This window comes from Megalops cyprinoides, chromosome 19 (genome assembly GCF_013368585.1).
Source record: "Megalops cyprinoides isolate fMegCyp1 chromosome 19, fMegCyp1.pri, whole genome shotgun sequence".
Taxonomy (NCBI): Eukaryota; Metazoa; Chordata; class Actinopteri; order Elopiformes; family Megalopidae; genus Megalops; species Megalops cyprinoides.
Window position 1 is genome coordinate 23,627,735 of NC_050601.1, and position 19,079 is coordinate 23,646,813.

The 19,079-nt window shown below is 42.5% G+C and overlaps 1 protein-coding gene across 1 annotated transcript in view; it reads right to left on the reverse strand.

Moving 5' to 3' along the window:
* Positions 1–12,916: 12,916 nt before the first annotated feature.
* Positions 12,917–19,079, reverse strand: part of LOC118794218 (glutamate receptor ionotropic, NMDA 2A-like) — a 119,542-nt gene continuing 113,379 nt past the window's right edge. Inside the window, exons 11-13 of the mRNA XM_036552425.1 lie at positions 16,328–16,515; positions 15,314–15,552; positions 12,917–14,723 (exon numbers count right to left, since the gene is read on the reverse strand). Of these exons, the coding sequence (XP_036408318.1) occupies positions 12,966–14,723; positions 15,314–15,552; positions 16,328–16,515 (2,185 nt within the window). The 3' untranslated portion in view covers positions 12,917–12,965. The remainder of the gene's footprint in view (positions 14,724–15,313; positions 15,553–16,327; positions 16,516–19,079) is intronic.

Here is a 19,079-nt window from a genome sequence, read left to right on the forward strand (position 1 = left end):
GATACCAGTCCAGAGTCAAATGATTAAAAATTATGACGGCATTAATTGCATAATCATTACTCATTTAGCCTGTGCTTTTAGCCAAAGAGACAGACACATTTTATGCCTGGGGAGACAATGGACCATTGAAATTAGTACATTAATAAAACAGAGCGTGGTGTAAAGGTTCAGCTAGTGCATATGGTTACGCAGCATGTGCAGTAACATATAATATTAGGTTTGTAGTGTGGGTTAGGTTAAGGTTGGTTGGTGTTTGGAATGTGGTTGGGGTAGGTCCAAAGTAGTTACAGTGGTAATACACTTACAGATGGTCTTCTCAAAGTGCCACATTGAGTCTCATGGTCATATAGCCAACTAAAAATGGCTTGTCATTGAGGTGCCTATGGTGCAGTTTTTCAGTTGTTTCTTGTAAGGTGTCTTGTGTAAAAAGGCAATTAAAAGCAGGCTAGCAGGTTGCTGTAGTGGTAAGGCACAGGCAGCTTTGTGTCCCTGGTGTGGCAGTGTGAGATGTACATTCCTCAGATTTTATATTTTAACACACATTCTGTCATTATAGGGGCACTAGCAGAATTCTTCACATTGAAACACACATGCAACCATTAAACCATACCTCCACGCTGCCAACCTCTTGGTGAAGGACGGTGCTCCTGCTGTCTGCCTGGAGACATCAGGCACAGTAAGAAAAAAAATCTGTCACACCACCACAGTAACCGGCTTCAGAGGAGCAGCAGAAGATTATTTGTCTCTTGTGTGATATTGTTTACAGCTCCCCCAAGTTTATCTGTCCATATCAAAGACAATATTGACAAAAGACGCATTTGCTTGCCGCTGAAACACAGGGCACGGAATCATTTGCCTCAATAACTACAATGAAAAGAGATGGCAGTTATTGAAATACTTGACTGCTTCCTGCTGGGAGAGCATTAGTCTAAGGACCTTTTCCACACAGTAGTAATGAAGAGAGCCACTGCTGATCTATTACTGCTACTATAGGAGAGACAAGCTCTCCCCCCCAGTGACTGTCATATTTGATATCGTGATTTAGAGATGTGATGCATGGATATGGTCACCTAATTGCATGGAGGATGCAAAATTCCAATGAGACACAATGGGCTTTCACTGTCAGTTTGCAGCAGATGCAGAGTGAGGTCATCACTTTTCAGGGGAACGGGGTTTCAAGCATGAGGCCCAGGGTAGAATCAGCACTGGATAAAGGGGTGGGGGGGGGTTGGGGGCAGGGGGGGTTCAATGTTTACTACAGGCACTGTGTTTTGAACCAGTGCCCCAGATACCCAAAACAAGTCTAGTTCAATCATTGTAAATAATTTCCAATATAGCCAGCCGGGATGATCCACAAACCTGACCCAGATCCAGCAGGTTACCATGCTTCTATGCTGTCATCACCTCGCGTTACCGAGACAAACTTCACTTCTCCTCCAAGCCCTAAATATGAGGCTCAGCATTTTCCTTACATGCATTTAAAATGATATTGAAACTGAATAAAAGGAACCTTTAAAACAGGTCGTGTCATTAGGGGTAAAATAAACCTTACATTTTAGCCATGAGCAGATTGGAGTGCCTGATGGAAGCTTTCACACCTAGCCTGTTTAAGTTCAACTTCGACAGCAGTATGGCACAGGGATAGGGAGCGGGGATTGTAGTCCTAGCTATTGTAGCCTTCAGCAAGGTACTTGACCTAAACTGCTTCATTAAATACCCAGTTGTTCTACTGAGTGATACGTAAACAGTATATGTTGTTTTTAATAAGAGTATTGTTTAAAGCTAATGTAATATAAAGGATTCAGTAGTCTACATTTTTTGTTTTGTTTTGTTTTTCTCCAAATGTGGACTCTGTTAGCAAAATACACATTCCAGCACTTGTTTTCACATGTGGTCTGCAGTTATATTCCATTGTGCTGAATGGCTGTTCAGACAAAAACTGTCAGTCTTAAACACATTGATTAGCATCATTTCCGAACTGAGCTCATCTAATTAATGAGACAAATCGAATTAAAAAGTGTCTTCTTTCCTGTTAATAATAATAATAATAATAATAATAATAATAATAATAAGGAACATATGTGTCTACTGAATGTATGGCAGCAGGGAAGAGAGGTGGGGGGACATTTACACATCATCCCCCTTTATCTGTGTATATCCATTATACTGTAATCCAAAATGAAGCTTTCCTCAGCCACTTAAAGTAATTAATTACAGCGTCAATGCTGCTAAGCTCAGACTGGGCACGCAATGATTAATTGTTGGCTTTTAAGTGATTCAAATGGTATACGGTTCACATTTAGCTGGGTAAAAGCTGAGCAAAGTGATTCATTTTCCTTCACTGAGCAACAAAAAAAAACATCTCGAGCTAAGGTCACTCTGCATGTAAGTGTCTCAGTGCACAGATGGTTCAGTGATATCTTCTGGCCCCACATTTCGCTGTCATCGCGTGTTTTGTTACAGAGCCCGGAGGGTATAAAGTTTGTTTTTTGTTGTGTACTTTTGTTCTGTACTTTTTCTCTATCTTGAGATTTAGTTTGAAAAAAAATGTGAGTAGCGGACTCTGTCACACCTATTTTCCAGCTGTGTGTGTGTGTGTGTGTGCTTGTGTGTGTCTGTGTGTGTGGCAGCGGGTGGGCTTTTTGTACGATAGGTGGGGGGGGGCTTTTGCGCATGCTGTCTATGGCCTTTCTACATGTATGTTGAAAGAAATGTTTGGTTGGATAAATGTTCACAAATCTGCCACAATAATCTGCCTTGCTGTCTAACAAATCACATTCCCAAGGGGTTGTTTTCAAATGCCCTATAATTATTTTGTCCATAAACCATAAAATTAGCTCCAATCTATGACTAGGGACATAGTGCTAGTTTAACCATAACTGTACAGATACAACAGCAGAGGTTACTTGGGAATTTAACAGGTAACCTTGGTGTTGTGAGCTGGGCTCCCTCCCACTACACTGCATTACCACCCATTTAAATCACTACTCCTAGTGCCCTGTCAGCCTTTCCCAAGGATGTACCAATCTATAACAGAATTACAACCAGTTTACCACTTCACCGTCCTATACTGTAGAGCTCCACCGGCCTAATTCGTTGTGATTTTCCAGGGTTTTAGAATAATTTGGAGCAAAAATAGCAGGAGTAGGAGCAAAGGCAGCCACAGAAGAGACTTGATCACTATGCACGCTCAAGTCATGGGTGATTTATCCAGGAGACTTGAGTTCCTTTACCCCAGGCATTCGGGTCAGGATTGTGAAGATAAAATAGCACATATTCTCCTCTGGCACGTGCTGGGTCTCAGATGCAAACTTCACACGATCTTTGTAATCCTAAAGGCCACACACAGCTTGCAGTTTAAGCGACACCACTCACCGGTTTTCTTGGCGGTGACTTGATGTCCCCCTCATTAAAACGCTTAATCACAGACAGCCGAGATACACCCTCCAATCAAAGTTTGAGTGCCCCCCCCCCCCCCCCCCCCCCCCCTTATCTCAGCCCCATGTGCCACCCCTTTTCTCAATCAATCCTCGTCGAGAGCGCTGGGCATGATGACAAAATGCTTTCTGAGGTGGAGCAAAAGGAAATGAGAAGCCTGACATTTAAAGGAGGTGGTTCATTTTCTGAAATGCCTCACGATGGCAGAGCATTTTTTGGCCTGACAGGCCCCTTTCAATCTCGCTCCTGACATGTTTCATCTTCAGCGGGCGCCCGTGTCAGCGGAGGAACCTTTTTACGACGCTCTGCACCCATCAAATGCGCTCAGTGGTGAATTACTGGCTGCTGTTCGGTCTTTATTAAGTGCCTAATTACCTTTTTCTAGTGGCTGTGTTTCTGAAGAGCGAAAGCAATGATACTGAAGGCACAAACAAAGGATAAATTACATGGCCGCTGTGGTGCACCGCTGATTCCAGTCATCAAATATAATCAGGCCAAAACAATCCCGGACACTGGCGGAACGATGGGACACTGAGAGAACCCCCAGCGTGAAGCACATCTGCTTCATGTGAAAGCTGCTCATAAATATGTGCTCTCTTGCCATATTTTTTAAAAAGGGATAAGGTGGATTACAGAAGTTATTTTAAGATTAGCAGAACAAGAGGATAAAGGTGAAAATTAGTTAAAGGTAAATTTCATACTGATGTTACAAAGTATTTTTTTCTCTCAGAGAGATATAAATGCATGGAATCGCTTGCTAGGATTTGTAGAGACAAGTGTTCAACACCAGGTTTGATGTAGTCCTAGCTACACTCTAGACTGTTGGTAAAAACAGTCTCACAGGGCTGGATGGCCTTTTCTTGTTATTAAACTTCCTACATTCTTATGTTCATATTTTCTGTATTTAATTTTGTCAGCCGTGCCAGCTTTGCGGCTGTTGTCTGTCGTGCTAAAATCAAGATGAATCAGTCGTCACAAAGCAATTAGGGGGCCCTGCTTCTTCTCCATCTTCGTTCTGTTCCTGGGGAATGACCTGCTTTCTGCAAAATCATTGACGATCCAGCCGCGAGCAAACAAATAGCTCCATCAAAACGAACGACGTGTGCATTTTAATCAACTATTCCCCGAAGTTATCAAGCGCCATTTCGCTATGTTGACTTCCAATTAAAATGCGGGTGAAAAATGAAAGTATTTCTTCCAGGCGGCAGATGGGTTTCAAAACAACCTCAAGGAACATCTTTGTGTACATGTGTCCCGCATGCCAATGCTGAATCTGAAAGAAATCCTGTGGCATCACGTGGTTCCAGCAAACAAGTACCTCCCACGGGTATTTCCAGTGCACCACAAAAACAGAAGCTGCCATGTATTCCAAACTGACTGGGCAAGTTACACAATGTGCCTGTGCCTCTGAGCAGACATTCTTGGAAGCCATGGCTTTTTGGCTGCAATTTATTCTCACCTCTTTGGGTGTAATGAATGTAACAGTTTTGGCTTTGTGGATTCATGTGTTAGGCCTTACCTTGAAACATGGAAACAGTTGTAGCAAATGGCTTCTGCACTAAAGTTAATTGCAAGAGGTATGATTATGCCACTATCTGTGGCTCAGACTGGCTCAGATTTTGCATATTTCTTATTCTTCACTGAGGGTTTTGATTAAAGACTATTTTAAATGATAAACTGCTGGTTTTAAATGATACTTTTACAGGGAAGAATACATTTAAGAAAGTCCTATTTCAGAACACTTATGACTCAAATTCGAGTGGAAATTTATCAATGAAACCTGAAAGCTGAGAGTGGTCATATGAGATGCTTCTTTTCTGAGAAACAGCTAGATAGTACAGTTAGACATCGCATATTTATGATTTTCTGATTCACATGCTCATTATCTCCCATTCCTTTGTGAACAGTTCTGTACAATCCAGAAAACTTGGTGTTCTGAATTTTTTTAGGCTGAAAATTCGAAAAAAAAGGAGCAAATAATACCACCATTTCAAAGTGGCTACATAGCTAGCTATCTTTTGCTACCTGCTGGCTAACAACAGAACAAGGCAAAATAATGATTGTTGAATTGATGATTAATGAATCTGCTGACCTCACATTATGTCCAGAATGAAGCCTCCTACGATATGCTGCCATCTTGAAGAAAAAAAAAACTGTGTGCATTGGAAAGCATTATCATGGCATCAGTCTAGTATGAGTGCAATGGCACTCTTGCATGAATTTTCCTGTCCATATTATGGCTACAACAACACTTACACTTACTTATAATATCTATTTTTTGGTCATGCACATATTCCAGCATGTTAAAAATGTCTGAAAGTTCTTAAAGAGGAGGGTTGCCGAGTTACAGTACATGATGAGTGGGACAAATTTGTTTGTAGACTTTTGTTTGTAGGTGAGCTGCATTAACCAGAATTGCTCCCGTGAATATCAGGCTGAGCAAATGGACACTATGGAAAGCCATGTAGGTCATCCAGGATCAGCAGAGGCTCATAAGCTGGAAGCTGGGGAATATACAAAGCATTAGCGTCAAACTGGTAATAGTCCTGAATATGTTGTTGAATATTTTGCACAATTAACAGACGTGCCAGTATGAATAACGCTCACCCACCTGGTTCTCATTCCCTTTTTAATTGATTGAATCTAATGTGTCAGCACTACCTTTGCAAGTCTTTCATTTCACGTGGGAATTTTCATTATGACAGAACAATATGCATAAAGTTATCCCGATCTCCAGTCTCTCATTAACAAATTGATGAGAGTGTAATCCAATCTCTTTGTTGTAATTGAAATGATTTAATATGAAGTGCTACCACTCTGGATGTAACCAACTAAAAAGAGTATCAGCTGCAGATGAGTGATTCCTTTTTAAAGTGACACACTTATTTATCTTACAAAACAATCCAAAACAGGTTCAGAACCATTAGCATTTTAATGTGAAGATTTTTATTTAGTTATATATTTATTGCATTCCTAGTTCAAATTCACAAGCCCCTAGTGCTGCAGCCAAACAAATTAAAAATATTGTGCTGTCGCAAAAAAGGGCATTTTAAAAGGAGTAATTTGATACAGTACGCTTACTATATCATTATGCATCTGTACTTAAGTCTTAAGAAAAATTAACAGTCACAGTCAAATAAAGGTCTGCATTAGCTCTAAATTATATTTGGAGTGGATGTCATTATAACAATGAAATATTCCAACATGTAAATGATTTTCAGTGTAGATGGACGTAGAAAGCAGGCATCATAAATATTAATGTAGATGAATTACTGGTGCCACCAGTATTAGGTTCTATATAATAGCATGTACATGTAAGACCACAGTCCTCTGTGCTGTGCTACTTTCTCCTGGAAATAAGGAGAAACAGGATGTTCCCTCAGCAGGAAGTAACCTTGAATGATGATTATTTCAGCCACTGAACAGTAGATTTCTATGGATTTCTCTTACATCACTGTACACCCTATTGCCTCAATGATAGGAAAATCTTTAAAATGAGGAATGCAGCAGGATTAATGGTGACACTCGTTTGTCTCAGCCTAGAATTAAATGAAACCCCCCCCCAGGCTGCACCCCAAGGGTCCGAGAGGGAATACCAGAGTAAATGTTCGCTCATTGTTTGTTTCAGCAGATGCCGAAAGCTCTGGAGTCCACTGTGCCGGGCACTGTACTGCCTAGGATGCTATACCGACAGGTCAAACCAGCGATCTCATGCATGGCCCCCTTAGAAGTAGAGGGGGAGGAATGCCTAAATACTGCACAGATCGTCACATGGAATTACAGGGGCCCTCAATCACCTCCGACACCCCCCTCCCCCAAACCCATCCACCCTGCGGGTGGGTCATGGCCTTTGAAGGTTGCCACTAAATGTAACTGTGTGCCGGTTTCAGTCTTCATAAGCAGTCACCTATAGAAACAGTATTCATATAAAGTGGCAGAAAAAGCCTTTATTAGAAAAATGAAACTTTTACTTATTTACATTTTTACATCTTGTTATTTTGCACATTTCCTTCAGTGACATGATATTTACATTTAACAAGAAACATCCCTTAACCCCCGTTCCCGTAATATGATCTACAGATACAAAAAAAGAAAGAAAAAAAAAACAGAACACAATACAGTTGTCTATTCTATATTTATGTTACAAAAGATTGGAACAGAAGTACTTCAGAGAGAATAGGAGATATGTTTTAAAACCATCCGACTAAATTAGTACTTTCTCATGCAATTTGCCAATAGCAGAATTAATTCAATTAATGCAAGAGTTTGTGTCAGCTTTGTATAAGTGATAAATCGAAAACTTACATGAAAAAAAGTTCTTAAGTCATTTTTTATACACACACAAGTGATAATGCTTTATTACAAAAAAGAAAACATGAAGTTAGGCAGAGGATCACATGATATGAGAGATAGCTATTTTATACTCACACGACACCCCCCACACCCCAGTGTAAAAAAACTGTCCTAAAATAATGTCTACTTGAACACTTAAAAAATGAATTCAATGCTCACAAGCGAAAGTGGTTTTTCGATGGGAATCACAAGTGATTTTTTTTCCTCAAACAGTATCCTCCCCTAACGTGAGTCTTTCATGATCAACAATTTTTACACGGTACCAGAGGTACAGTACCTTTGCCCTTAATGGGCACTGGCAAACCAGTGGCTTTGCGCACATACGGTACATGCAACCATTCATGTTCAAAAGTCCACCTATTGTAGTGCTGTAGTGGTCACCATGGACCTTTTGCCAAAACCCTCTGCACAATGCTTCAAATTAATTTTGTCCAAATACTATGGAGAGATGTTAGGTAAATATAAGTGAAATCAATATACTGTAGCATCTGGCAAGCTAATATCTGTTCGTTGGCTACCAAATTGTCTGCTAGCATATTTTGAAATACATAATCAAAAAATGGAAGGAGCCAATTATATAGGCTATCAGAATCGGGTGCACATATCTGAAAAAGTTTCATTTGCCAACTTCATATATTATATGGATATACCATAGGGCACATGACCTATGTTGTAAAATATATAATATATCCAAAAAGCATACATTAAAGTGGCAACAACTGCAATAGTTTGTAATACATGCAATATTTTTGAAATATTTTCCTCGCACAGTGGATATCTTTTTTGCCATATATTGACAAAAATTTTGTAAGAGTAAGAGGCTATTCTACACCATGGATTCCTGAGGTATTCTGAGGAACAGGACTGTAAACATTTGAACTTCAGCTCTCAGTTCTGTCCTCTTTACCACAGATACTATTGTAGCTGCAAAAAGATACATCTTGACTGGACTGGAGCTGCAGGTTCAATAACTGTACAGTTGACAGACTCGGATCTGCAGTTTTTTGTTTTGGGCACACTGTCCTTGGCATTAAGAAAATAACAAATCTGACCTTTTTTTGTCTTTGTATGCATTTCTTGCTATGTAGCAGTGATCCAAAGAAGACTTTTATGTTCGTGTTTTGATTTTTGTTTTTATCAAATTAAATGTGGAAACTGCTGTCCTGAGCTTTGGTTATTTCCATTAATGGACAATTTAAAAAAATGTGATCGTACAGAGATTTCCATTATTAAATACAGCACTATGGCATTAGGTGTTGTAATATGGCTCTGTAATTCAATTTGTCTCACAAACAACACACAATGCATTTTGAGGGATTTGGGAGGGTAATATATTAAAAACCAAAACTGCAGTAAGACTGCAACCAGACTGTTCATTTAATTCTGATTTGTTTGTTTGCATTGGTTAAACGACATCGTCAGTTCAACATAACCAGTCACTGAAGTTACGTCGGCTATGCTGGGTGTGGTTTTCACTGTTCATCCATCCCATAGGTCTTGTCTTATATGGCCATTTCTCTAAAAGTCAATGAACATCACACATGGACAAAGTAACACTTCACACTGGCACTGGGCTAACACTGAGAAAGTACTAATTGTTTAGTAACTGAGAAGTGAAATGTTCTGCTTATCATAATAACTCCCCTACATCATCTGAACTAATTACTTTCTTACTGAAATAATTTGTGTGTGACTTAAGCTGCAATGGAGTGTTTTACTGTATTTTGAAAAGGATGAGAAAACAAAGTCTACTGGTACTTATGGTTGTTTATCATCAAATGAAGGGAGTTAGTCTAGTTTGAAAATCAAAACACTGTAACAGCATTATAACCACGTCCTGCAGCAGTAACCAAAACCTGACTGGCACAGAGATATGTCTGCCTACAGTCTATAATTCTGTCTGTGGCAATTTCACAGGAAGAAGAGGGAATGATTACAAATTGTGGTGTTTGTGAAATAAAGGAGAAGGTTTTGGTTGTAGATCTATTTGTGAAACTGTCAGTCCCTGTGCATTTCTTATGGTGAACCTTCTTATTTGTGAAGCATCGGCACTTTGGTTCATGAGCAGACAAAATTAAAATGGAGGCCACTGCAAAAGCTCATGGGAAATGTGCTCATATACCAAGCTGACTCAAAAGCAGAGCTTCCCCTTCAGAAATGGTTACTGTAGGCATGCTTGATCCAAGCTCACCTGGAATTAGATAGAGGATATTTACATAGTAAAAGTTCCCTCCCCCCCACCCCTCCCTCCCTCAGGCCCACCCCTCCCCAAAATTCAAGCTTACAAATACTCCAAGGCTGAGATCCCTGTTTTTCCAGCCAAGAGGAGATCTCAAATCTCTTAAGGTGACGTTTAATTACAGACCTCGTGAGCGGTGTCTTCATCTACTTATTCTACAGAAAAAACTGGTGCTACCTATATAGACTCCTGTGAAATTCACACAAAAAATATCATTTACTCTTTGAATTATAATTTTCATAATGATGATATATGCGTATATTCATTTACATGTGATTTACAGGTGCCTAATATTCAAAATAGTTGCTTAAGTGTCAGAAGTATCAGGAAAAAATCTATTCCTACACAGCAATCAATGAACAACAAAGCAAACAGATCATATCTTTGGAGGGATAGCAGACTGAACAGAATTTTCCTCTACAGATAAAGTGTGAATATAGGTGAAAGGAAAACAGAAAACGTAGCTGGTGACATTTTAACCAACCAATCATGGAGGAGCAAGGATATCTTGAGATGTGTCTTGCATTTCAACCCTATACCATGGTGGGGGATAATGACCAAGTAGAGAGTAACATATATGTAGAAATAGGCTGGGTTGAAGGCCAACTCTTTGCCTCTTTGCTGTGCTCCTAAATAACAGCATTATAGTCTGAATGATCTGTTTTTTGTCCCGTGCGTAGGATACATTTGCACCCTGTCATAAATCATCAGTGCTCAATAAATCATAAGAAAAAAACACAGAATGTATTACATTGGAGTTGCATGCTGTTACATTTTTTTCATAAGCAATTAAAGTACATTTTTTGTAAGGAGCAGGGAAGAGTGGAAAACAATTAAAGAATGACTGACAAAATGAAAAAAAATATATGGATATTAGAACTTGATATTTTACATGTGCATATTTTTCAAACATCAACATCCTTGAGCAGCATTTGAAGGTTAATGTGACAGTATGAAAAAAAAAAAAAATCTATTGTAGTGTGCAAGCACTCTAGCGCCAAAGGAGGCTTTTCAGCTCCAACAATCCACATGCACAATAGTGCTCCGGAACATAGCTCAGAACAGTGGGTAAGCTGAAAGGGGTATCAAGACAAAGCCAGCGTTACTCTGTGAGAATACCTTGGAAATTAAAGATATGAAAAAGAAACCCACTACGGCCAAATGTTTCATTTATTTTGAAATGTATTTTTCCACCTCAGTGGTAAAATGATGATGTGGAGTGAGTGAGCTGTACTGTTCCCGCTATAGCTACACTATTACGAATTTCGCCAACACTTGAGATATGAGCGACAAGCTCAAACTAGCGAGCTGATGCTTTCTGTGTCCCTGCCCTGCTGTTTTGCCATCCTTACTTTGGCAGTGTGTTTCCGTGAGGGGTCACAGGAAGAGAGGAAGGTGTGCTGGAAGACTAGGAGACAAGGAATGAAAGGTGTGGAGGGATTCAGTTTGCAGCCAAACGTAATGCCAATGTGTGGCTTTGTGTGGCACTGACCTAATGCACAAATTCCACAATGCAGTCCGTCTCCTGAGATATTTTCTTCCAGATAGTTAATACACACTACGTCTTTGTTCCCTTTTATATACTCTTTTCAAGCCAGTAGAAAACTTTCTATTGTAAGGTGAGTCTGTGGAAACACATGTAATCTAAATGTGTTTCTGTGAAATAGACAATGACAAATGAAATTTATGTGGACAAAATCAAGTCCAGTTTGGGTCATATTTGTTACCGTTGTTGTGACTGTACCACCAGCTGATGTCCTTTTTCAGAATTTAAGCTTACCCAAAGTTTCACATGACAACTTGTGACTCAATGACGACACAGGGGCAAGATCCTTCACTTACATTTCACGACAAAGAACACAACAGTCTTCAGGAGAGTCAGAATGATGGTTTTGTTCAGTGTCACAGTGTACAGCTCCAAAATCTGAGTACCAAGCACAATAACCGTGAGGTAAATTTTGCTAACAAAATTGTCATAATTCTTTGTACAACATTAAAATCTTTATTACCCTGTTTTAAGTTGGAGAATTCACAAAATATCCCAGGTAAACCTTTTCACTGGTAGTCGTTCTGCAACCTCAAACTGACTTACTAAGCATAGGTCAAGTCTTAATTGCACAGTTATCCAGCTAAATTCAGTAAGACTAATTCCATTTAATGTAAAGGTGGCGATTTTTTTTTTCCAATACCAAAATAATACATGCAAAATAATCTATTCCTGACTGTAGATTGAAATTAATCTTTAGAATGCAAAGATGGGAGGCTAACTAATGGTTAAAGTGTGCTAGCAAATAATCTAAGTGCTAAACTATACTAATTAGGGATTAGAATGCCAGAACCCCAACATCTGTATTAATACAATAAAAAGCAATGTTGTTATATATTATAAGTGCAGTACAACAAATCAGATACCTTCACTTGCCTCAGGCTCATATCAGTAACAGATTGTCTGAACGAAGACAGGCGTTTTAGGCCTCTATCATGCTACCTTTATTTTTTTTTAATATCAGGTGGGGATACCTTTACAGCCCAAGCAGGTTTTGAGTTTGAGACTAAGTGGCCCGTCCACCTAAACTGAAAGTCAGCATCTTGAGGAAGGTGTGGGGCCGCAGGTCAGCTGAAGGGAAAAGCACCAGTAGCCACACATGTTCGTGCACCCCATTCAGCTGGACTATCCTCAAACACATTGGCTGACACTAGCCAAGCTCATCCAATTGAGATATATTCCAAGCCCGCAAGATATTTGCTGTACGAGGACAAACTTAAACGCTAAAAACCTTTGGCAAGCACCGTACAGGCAACTCATTGATACGCGACCCAAAAAAAAAAAAAAGATAAACTCTGTCAAGAGAGTACTTGGGTATTTTTGATTCAGGTTTAGGTGGCTGTGGCATCCTAAAATGGATTAAGATTGGGAGCTATACAAATTGGAGCGTTAAACATCTGACTCGAGACTTGGTATTTTCTTATACACTCCTCTATTGCTACAAGAATTCAGGACCCGGGGAGCTGAGTATACACTAGTCTTGTTGGCTACATAAGGCATAAGATGCTCTGAGATGTACATGTCATTGTGTATCCGGCCATCTCTGGAGCAGTACGAAGCGGTGGACCTCACCGAGGACCGCAGATTGTTCTCGTTCCTCGATTTGACGGGAGCCAACTGTCTGTAAATGTCAGAGGAGCTCCTGCCATGGACCAGGCGCTGGTCGTCGCGCGAGTGCAGGAAGGGGTTGTCCGAGGCGTGGTCGGGGTAGAGCGACTTGCTGCGCTTGCTCTCCTCCAGGTTGTGGTTGAAGAGCGCGGACCTGCCGCCGAACAGTCTGTCCGGCCGGACGTTGAACATGTTCGCGTACGGGCTGTCCTCCAGGCACCGGTCCTTCTCCTTCAGGCTGACGCTCCGCGCCGGCCGCCCCAGGTCCACCTCCTTGGGCTTCTCCAGGATGATGTTGTCGAAGGAGTGCTGCCGGCTCAGCCTCAGCCTGTTCCTCTTGTGCACATGTGGCCCATCGGTCTGGGGCCAGTAGTGGCTGAACATTTCCCCCTGGTGCACGGAGGGGTTCACAGCCTCCTGCAGCATTTGGTCCTCACTGATGTCGTAGAGGTTGGCCGAGTGCAGGCAGGCCTCGCAGCGGTTGTACGGGGACCTGACGGCATAGTGGCCCATGTAGCTGGGCACCTTGGACAGGCAGCTGCGACAGTGAGTCTGCTTGTAGCGGTCGTTTGACTCATGCGGACTGAGGCTCTTCTCTTTGGCACTGTAGTGCTTGGAGTAGCTGCTGTCAGGGACGAGGTCGGAGTCGGTGTGGTGGAGGGGGCTGCTGTTGAGGTGAATGATGGGCTGGTCAGCCTTGCGGTAGTTGTCGTTGTGGTCTGAGTAGATCTCGGGGTAGTCCAGATCCTCTGCCAGACCCCTGCTTTCCCTGTAGTGCAGGGGATCCGAGTGCAAGCTCAGCTCCCGGTCCGAGTCGATGGTGTAGATTTTTTCCCGAGCCAGTCCTCCCTGCTTACTCTTTAAGTAGGACAGCTCCACTTCGCTGCAGTCCCTAGGGTATTTCGATGTCATCGATCTTTTTTTTAAGTTGTCCTTGGGCTTCAGGTGCTTCTGGCTGCTATCGGCGTCCTTGTAGGAGGCGGCTCTGCTGGAGCAGTCGGAGATGTCGGAGTGGGCAGCATCCTCAGGGAGGTAGCGCTGGCTCTTCATGGATATGCGGGCGTCAGGGAGCAGCGTGTCCATCGACTTCTTCCACGTGCCCCGGGGTTTGGCGTTCGTCTGGGCTGCGTCGGCACTGACCGCCACCTCCACCGTGTTGGGGTTGGACTCGTTGAGGGTCAGAGGGTGCTGGCCCTGGAAGATGTAGTTGTTGAGGTGGTCCTTGTGGCGGTTGGCCAGGTATGCCTGCAGGTCACCGGTGTCCCCGTAGATGACCTCTTTGGGGGCGTAGCTGCGGTTGTCAGCGTAGATGTAGTTCCCCTTCTCTCCCATCATGTCCATGAGCATCGGACCGGCGGAGTGCATGTAGTCGCCGGCGCGTTTCGGGGAGTTGATCCTGGAGGCATTCAGGGCTGTCATGTTGGTCATCTGTTTGGCTGACTTAATTAGCTTTAGCATGTTAGCCTGAGGGCTGAAGTCTAAATCGGAGGACTTTTTCTTCATGTCGATATGGACGCCGTGGATGCAGCTCCATATACCCTGAAAAATTAGGAGTGCGGATTAATTCCGATGTCGCACAACACCCACGAGGGACAAATCACATTCAGTCACAGTTACTTCTGCTTTTACCAGAAGTTGCTAAACGCTTACTAGTATACGTGCAATGGTTATGTTTGCAAGAAACTAACACATCTTGACCACAGTGATACACCTTATTCATTAACTTTCATTTACATAAAATGTACAGGCTGTAGGTTTGGAGGGGGACAGGGGAACATGTCTCCCTCAGTGTTGAGAGGATGCAATTAACTAACCACACCATAATGCAAATTGACATGAATGGTAACAGCGATGTCCCCCAATGTTTAGAAGAAAGCAGGCTCCTGACATATAAACACACGTAGTGTAGCTTTGAAGCACAAAGCTGTGGTGATAGCCCAGACACTCCGAGTCCTTTTAATCACAGTATATATTGCAAATTAGCACTTGAGCAGTCTTTGGGACAGTGCGCTCAAAGATGGCAGAGATAAGCAAGTTAAAAGGGAGGGAGAGTTTAGATAGGTGAAGTTAAACTGGTGCATTAAAGTGCCAAGCCGTGGCAGCGAGGAGGCAGGCGGTGCGGATCTCACCCTGCTAATGGAGAAGAGCAGGCCGGGCTTGCCGGAGCACACCCCGGTGAAGCAGTAGCGCAGCCTCCAGTAGAACAGGTGCTCCCAGATGAAGGTGATCAGGCTCAGGCCCATGGCAGTGGCCAGCATGTAGAAGACACCCGCCATGTTGTCCACATCCAGCTGGCTGCTCATCACCTCGTTCTTCTCGTTGTGGCAGATGCCCGTCAGCCACTGGGCCTCCAGCTCCTCCATTTCACCTGTAGGGGGCGGGGGAGATGAGAGGCACGGTGTGGAATCCACGTCATCAGAATGTTCCCATGGAAACACCTTCTGTGCCATCCTCCTATATTATACACACTCTACAAATTACACACTCATATAAAGCTCATACCCTGATAACGTCAGGCTAACATGACATTATTTGCTTCAGTGTCAGAAGACCATGGAAATTAGTTTTCTACTCAGATATAATTAGTAATACACAGTCTCAACATTGAAATATAAAATACAAAATAAAGGGTTGATTAATATATAGAATATTTGAAATTATGTATCCTTTATTGGCACTTTCTACTATACTTGTAAACTGATCTCTAGGCTCTAGCTGTACAAATCAGAATAAAGGAAACAGGTATGGAAATCTGTGGTTGAATCACACAGGCTGTTATGACTGCCAGCTGTGCCTCAAGGTTACATCGTGTCACAGACAAGATAAGATACAACTTCTTTAAATAAAGAAGTGAGACAAGAGTGAATCTGAATGGCTCCTGGAAGCGGAACCTGTTTACTTCCAGGCAGTCAATATGACCTCACACAGGCGTGTCTACTTCTTGTCAGCTTTCACTCCAAACCCCCCCTGAGAGATGCTGCTTGCGTGTGTGTGGTTGGTGTCATGTTCCCAGCTGCCCTGTTTGACCTGAGTCTCCGGTTGTGCCCTGGGCTCCTGCTCTCCACCCTGCCTCACGCCAGCGTTTAAACGTTTAGCACCAGCCCTCCGTGTCAAGTGAGGCTGTGGCCCAGAGGGAAACATACCATCCCCGATGATGGCCAGGATGGCCAGGTCAACCGGCCGCTTCCAGTATGAGCCTTTCTGCAGGGCGATCCCGTAGCCCGTGGTGGCGAAGATGTAGCCGCTCCCAATGGTCACCAGTTTGCAGCCCTCATCCCTGCCGGCCATGTAGTTCAGCACGGCAGCGTCATATATGAAGGCGTCCAGTTTCCTGCGGGGAAGAGAAAGATCACACCAACAGTCAGAGAGGCTTAATCACAACTCTGCAGTCACCTGCAGCGAGGCACAGTGAAAATCCCATAAAAGGAGTTATATAAAAGGGAGCTAAGGTTGTTCTGTAAGGATGTTAAACCCCAGGGAAAGAACTGATTAGACAGGGGAATGGAATCAGAAGTCCATCATTTACTTTTTTGTGTTATTCAGTACATGCAGCGTAGCGTTTCTCCTGAGGTTTATTTTCACATTTAAAATAAAACTTATTTTTATCTGACAATCCGCAATTACTTCCAAGCTCCATATACAATATACAGCATGTGATAAAGGATAATTGCGGGATTAACTACTGGTTACTTTTTCTGAGGATGCCCCAGGCACCCTTCAGGTGGCTCAAATACACACAACTAAGGTGCCGGCTGCCACCTAATGACCTCACGCAGTCCGAACTGGGCGCAGTGCGGTGGGGGAGGTATTAGTCACACGTTACTGTAATGGCAGAGGTATTCTTTTTTCAGTAAGTGTCTTTGCATCATGCTGTCAGGCACTTCATTAGTTCAGTGCTCCACACCGCGATAGGTGTGATCTTATTTGCTTGACTCTGTAGAAGCAGGCAGGGGGAGGAGAGCAGACTTGTGAATATAGGACAGTGCTTAACCTTCCAGCAAGAAGAAGAGAAGGAGAGATGAATGGGTCGACTGAAGGAGGTGCTCTTCTTGAAGAACAAACCACAGATTGACGAGGGAAAGGTTAGAGATGCCGTTGCCACGGTTTTCCCAGTGCAACTGCTCAGTTCAGAACCAATGTTTGAACCAATGTTTATATGTTCCTCCATATACACAAACGCACACACATTGCACACATACACATGAACACACACATGTACATACATGCTCAAACACACCCATACACACATACACAAACACACACCAACACCCACATGTACACACACACACACACACACACACACACACACACACACACACACACACATTGGGAACAATTATATAATTGTTACTGAAAGTAAAATGGTCAAGATTCATGTTGCAGGGATGCAGGGACATTATGACTGAGGGTGAAGCAGTCATCAATCTTTGTTGCCTTTCTACATAAGAAGCCACAGTAGGGAGGGTCAATACTCCATGTTAATGCCTAGAATGCAACCCAAGACAAATATTTACATCATCTGTGTACACCCTGCAAAAACCCTTTTGTTCTTTTACAGGTCAGTGTAAATATTCAAAAAGAATTATTATAGAAGAATGTATCTACTCACAGTAACTGTGTATAGATAAAATAATGTGCATCTGAGTTAGTAAACAATTAAGGATTGGAAAAATACTGTGCACATGACCCCCTGGGAACAGAGTTTGACACCCCTGGTATGGAGTAAACCAAGCAGGAAGCTTGCTGACTCAGTACAACCAACCATGTGTACTCCTTGATACAAATTAATCTGGAGCAGTTTTAGTACACAGAATAACCCCTACCGAACCTCTAATCCAAAGCCAAACCCCATCCATGAATGTACCCCTAATCTGAAATTCAACCCCAAGTTCAAATAATTACAGAAGTTACTTAATGTACCTACTTAACCACACTGTAATTACTTTGGTAAATGGCTTTTTCACTCTGAGTAACAATTCCAAGGCCCGTGTTGGATGTTTCCAATGGGAAAAGATCAAAGGGGGCCAAGCTGAAGCTATCCGCGCCTGGTAAAGCCCCTGCCTTTTTATGAATATGCAGAAGTTATTATCACAAGCGCCCCCAATTCACGGACTCTTGACGACTGTGATGTAAATGACGCAGTTTGGTGAAAGCACACATTTAAAAAGGGATAGAACATTCTCAAGGTCAAGCCTTTTCTCCATGTAAAGGCTCTCCCCAGCCATAAGTTATTCTCTACTCTCTCTGTCTGTAACAAGTAATGTATTGCACACAGACAAGGAGCCGGTCTGAAAGAGTGTGACGCAGGCGCCGGGCCGAACCTGCCTCACATTGCCGTCTCTCACCCGGAGCCTCGTTCGCCATCCTTGTTTCCAGCTAATGTGCAATCTATGTCGGCGAGGGCTGACATATCATGAATTTTTAAACACAAAAGCACAATTGATGACATTAACATTAGGTCACATAAAATACCCTTTTCTTGTCACAGCTCTGAGGTGGTCTGTAGCAGGAGTGGGGATGGGGTCTTTATTGGAGCGGGGGCAGACAGAGGGCGAAGACTGCCCTTCCTGTCAATCCATTTCACTCCGTTTACTATGAGGGTGCAACCCCTCCCAGATCCAATACACTAAAAGCATATCAACTTTCTGCTTGTGCAGTAATTTGCTCATGTTATACCAGCAACATATACACAGGATGGGGAATGCTTATATTGTGAAAGAGGTATGCTAAAGATTATATTATCAGAATTTAGGCTCATGAGCAGGGAAAAAAAGATCAATTCGCCTTAAAAAGAAGAAGAAGGAGAAAATGCTGTTTCAGTAGGCTGAGTCAACCAGCATTGATTTGTATCACCTCCATTACAGCGAAAGTTAACAGATGTCTTTTTTTCCCCAG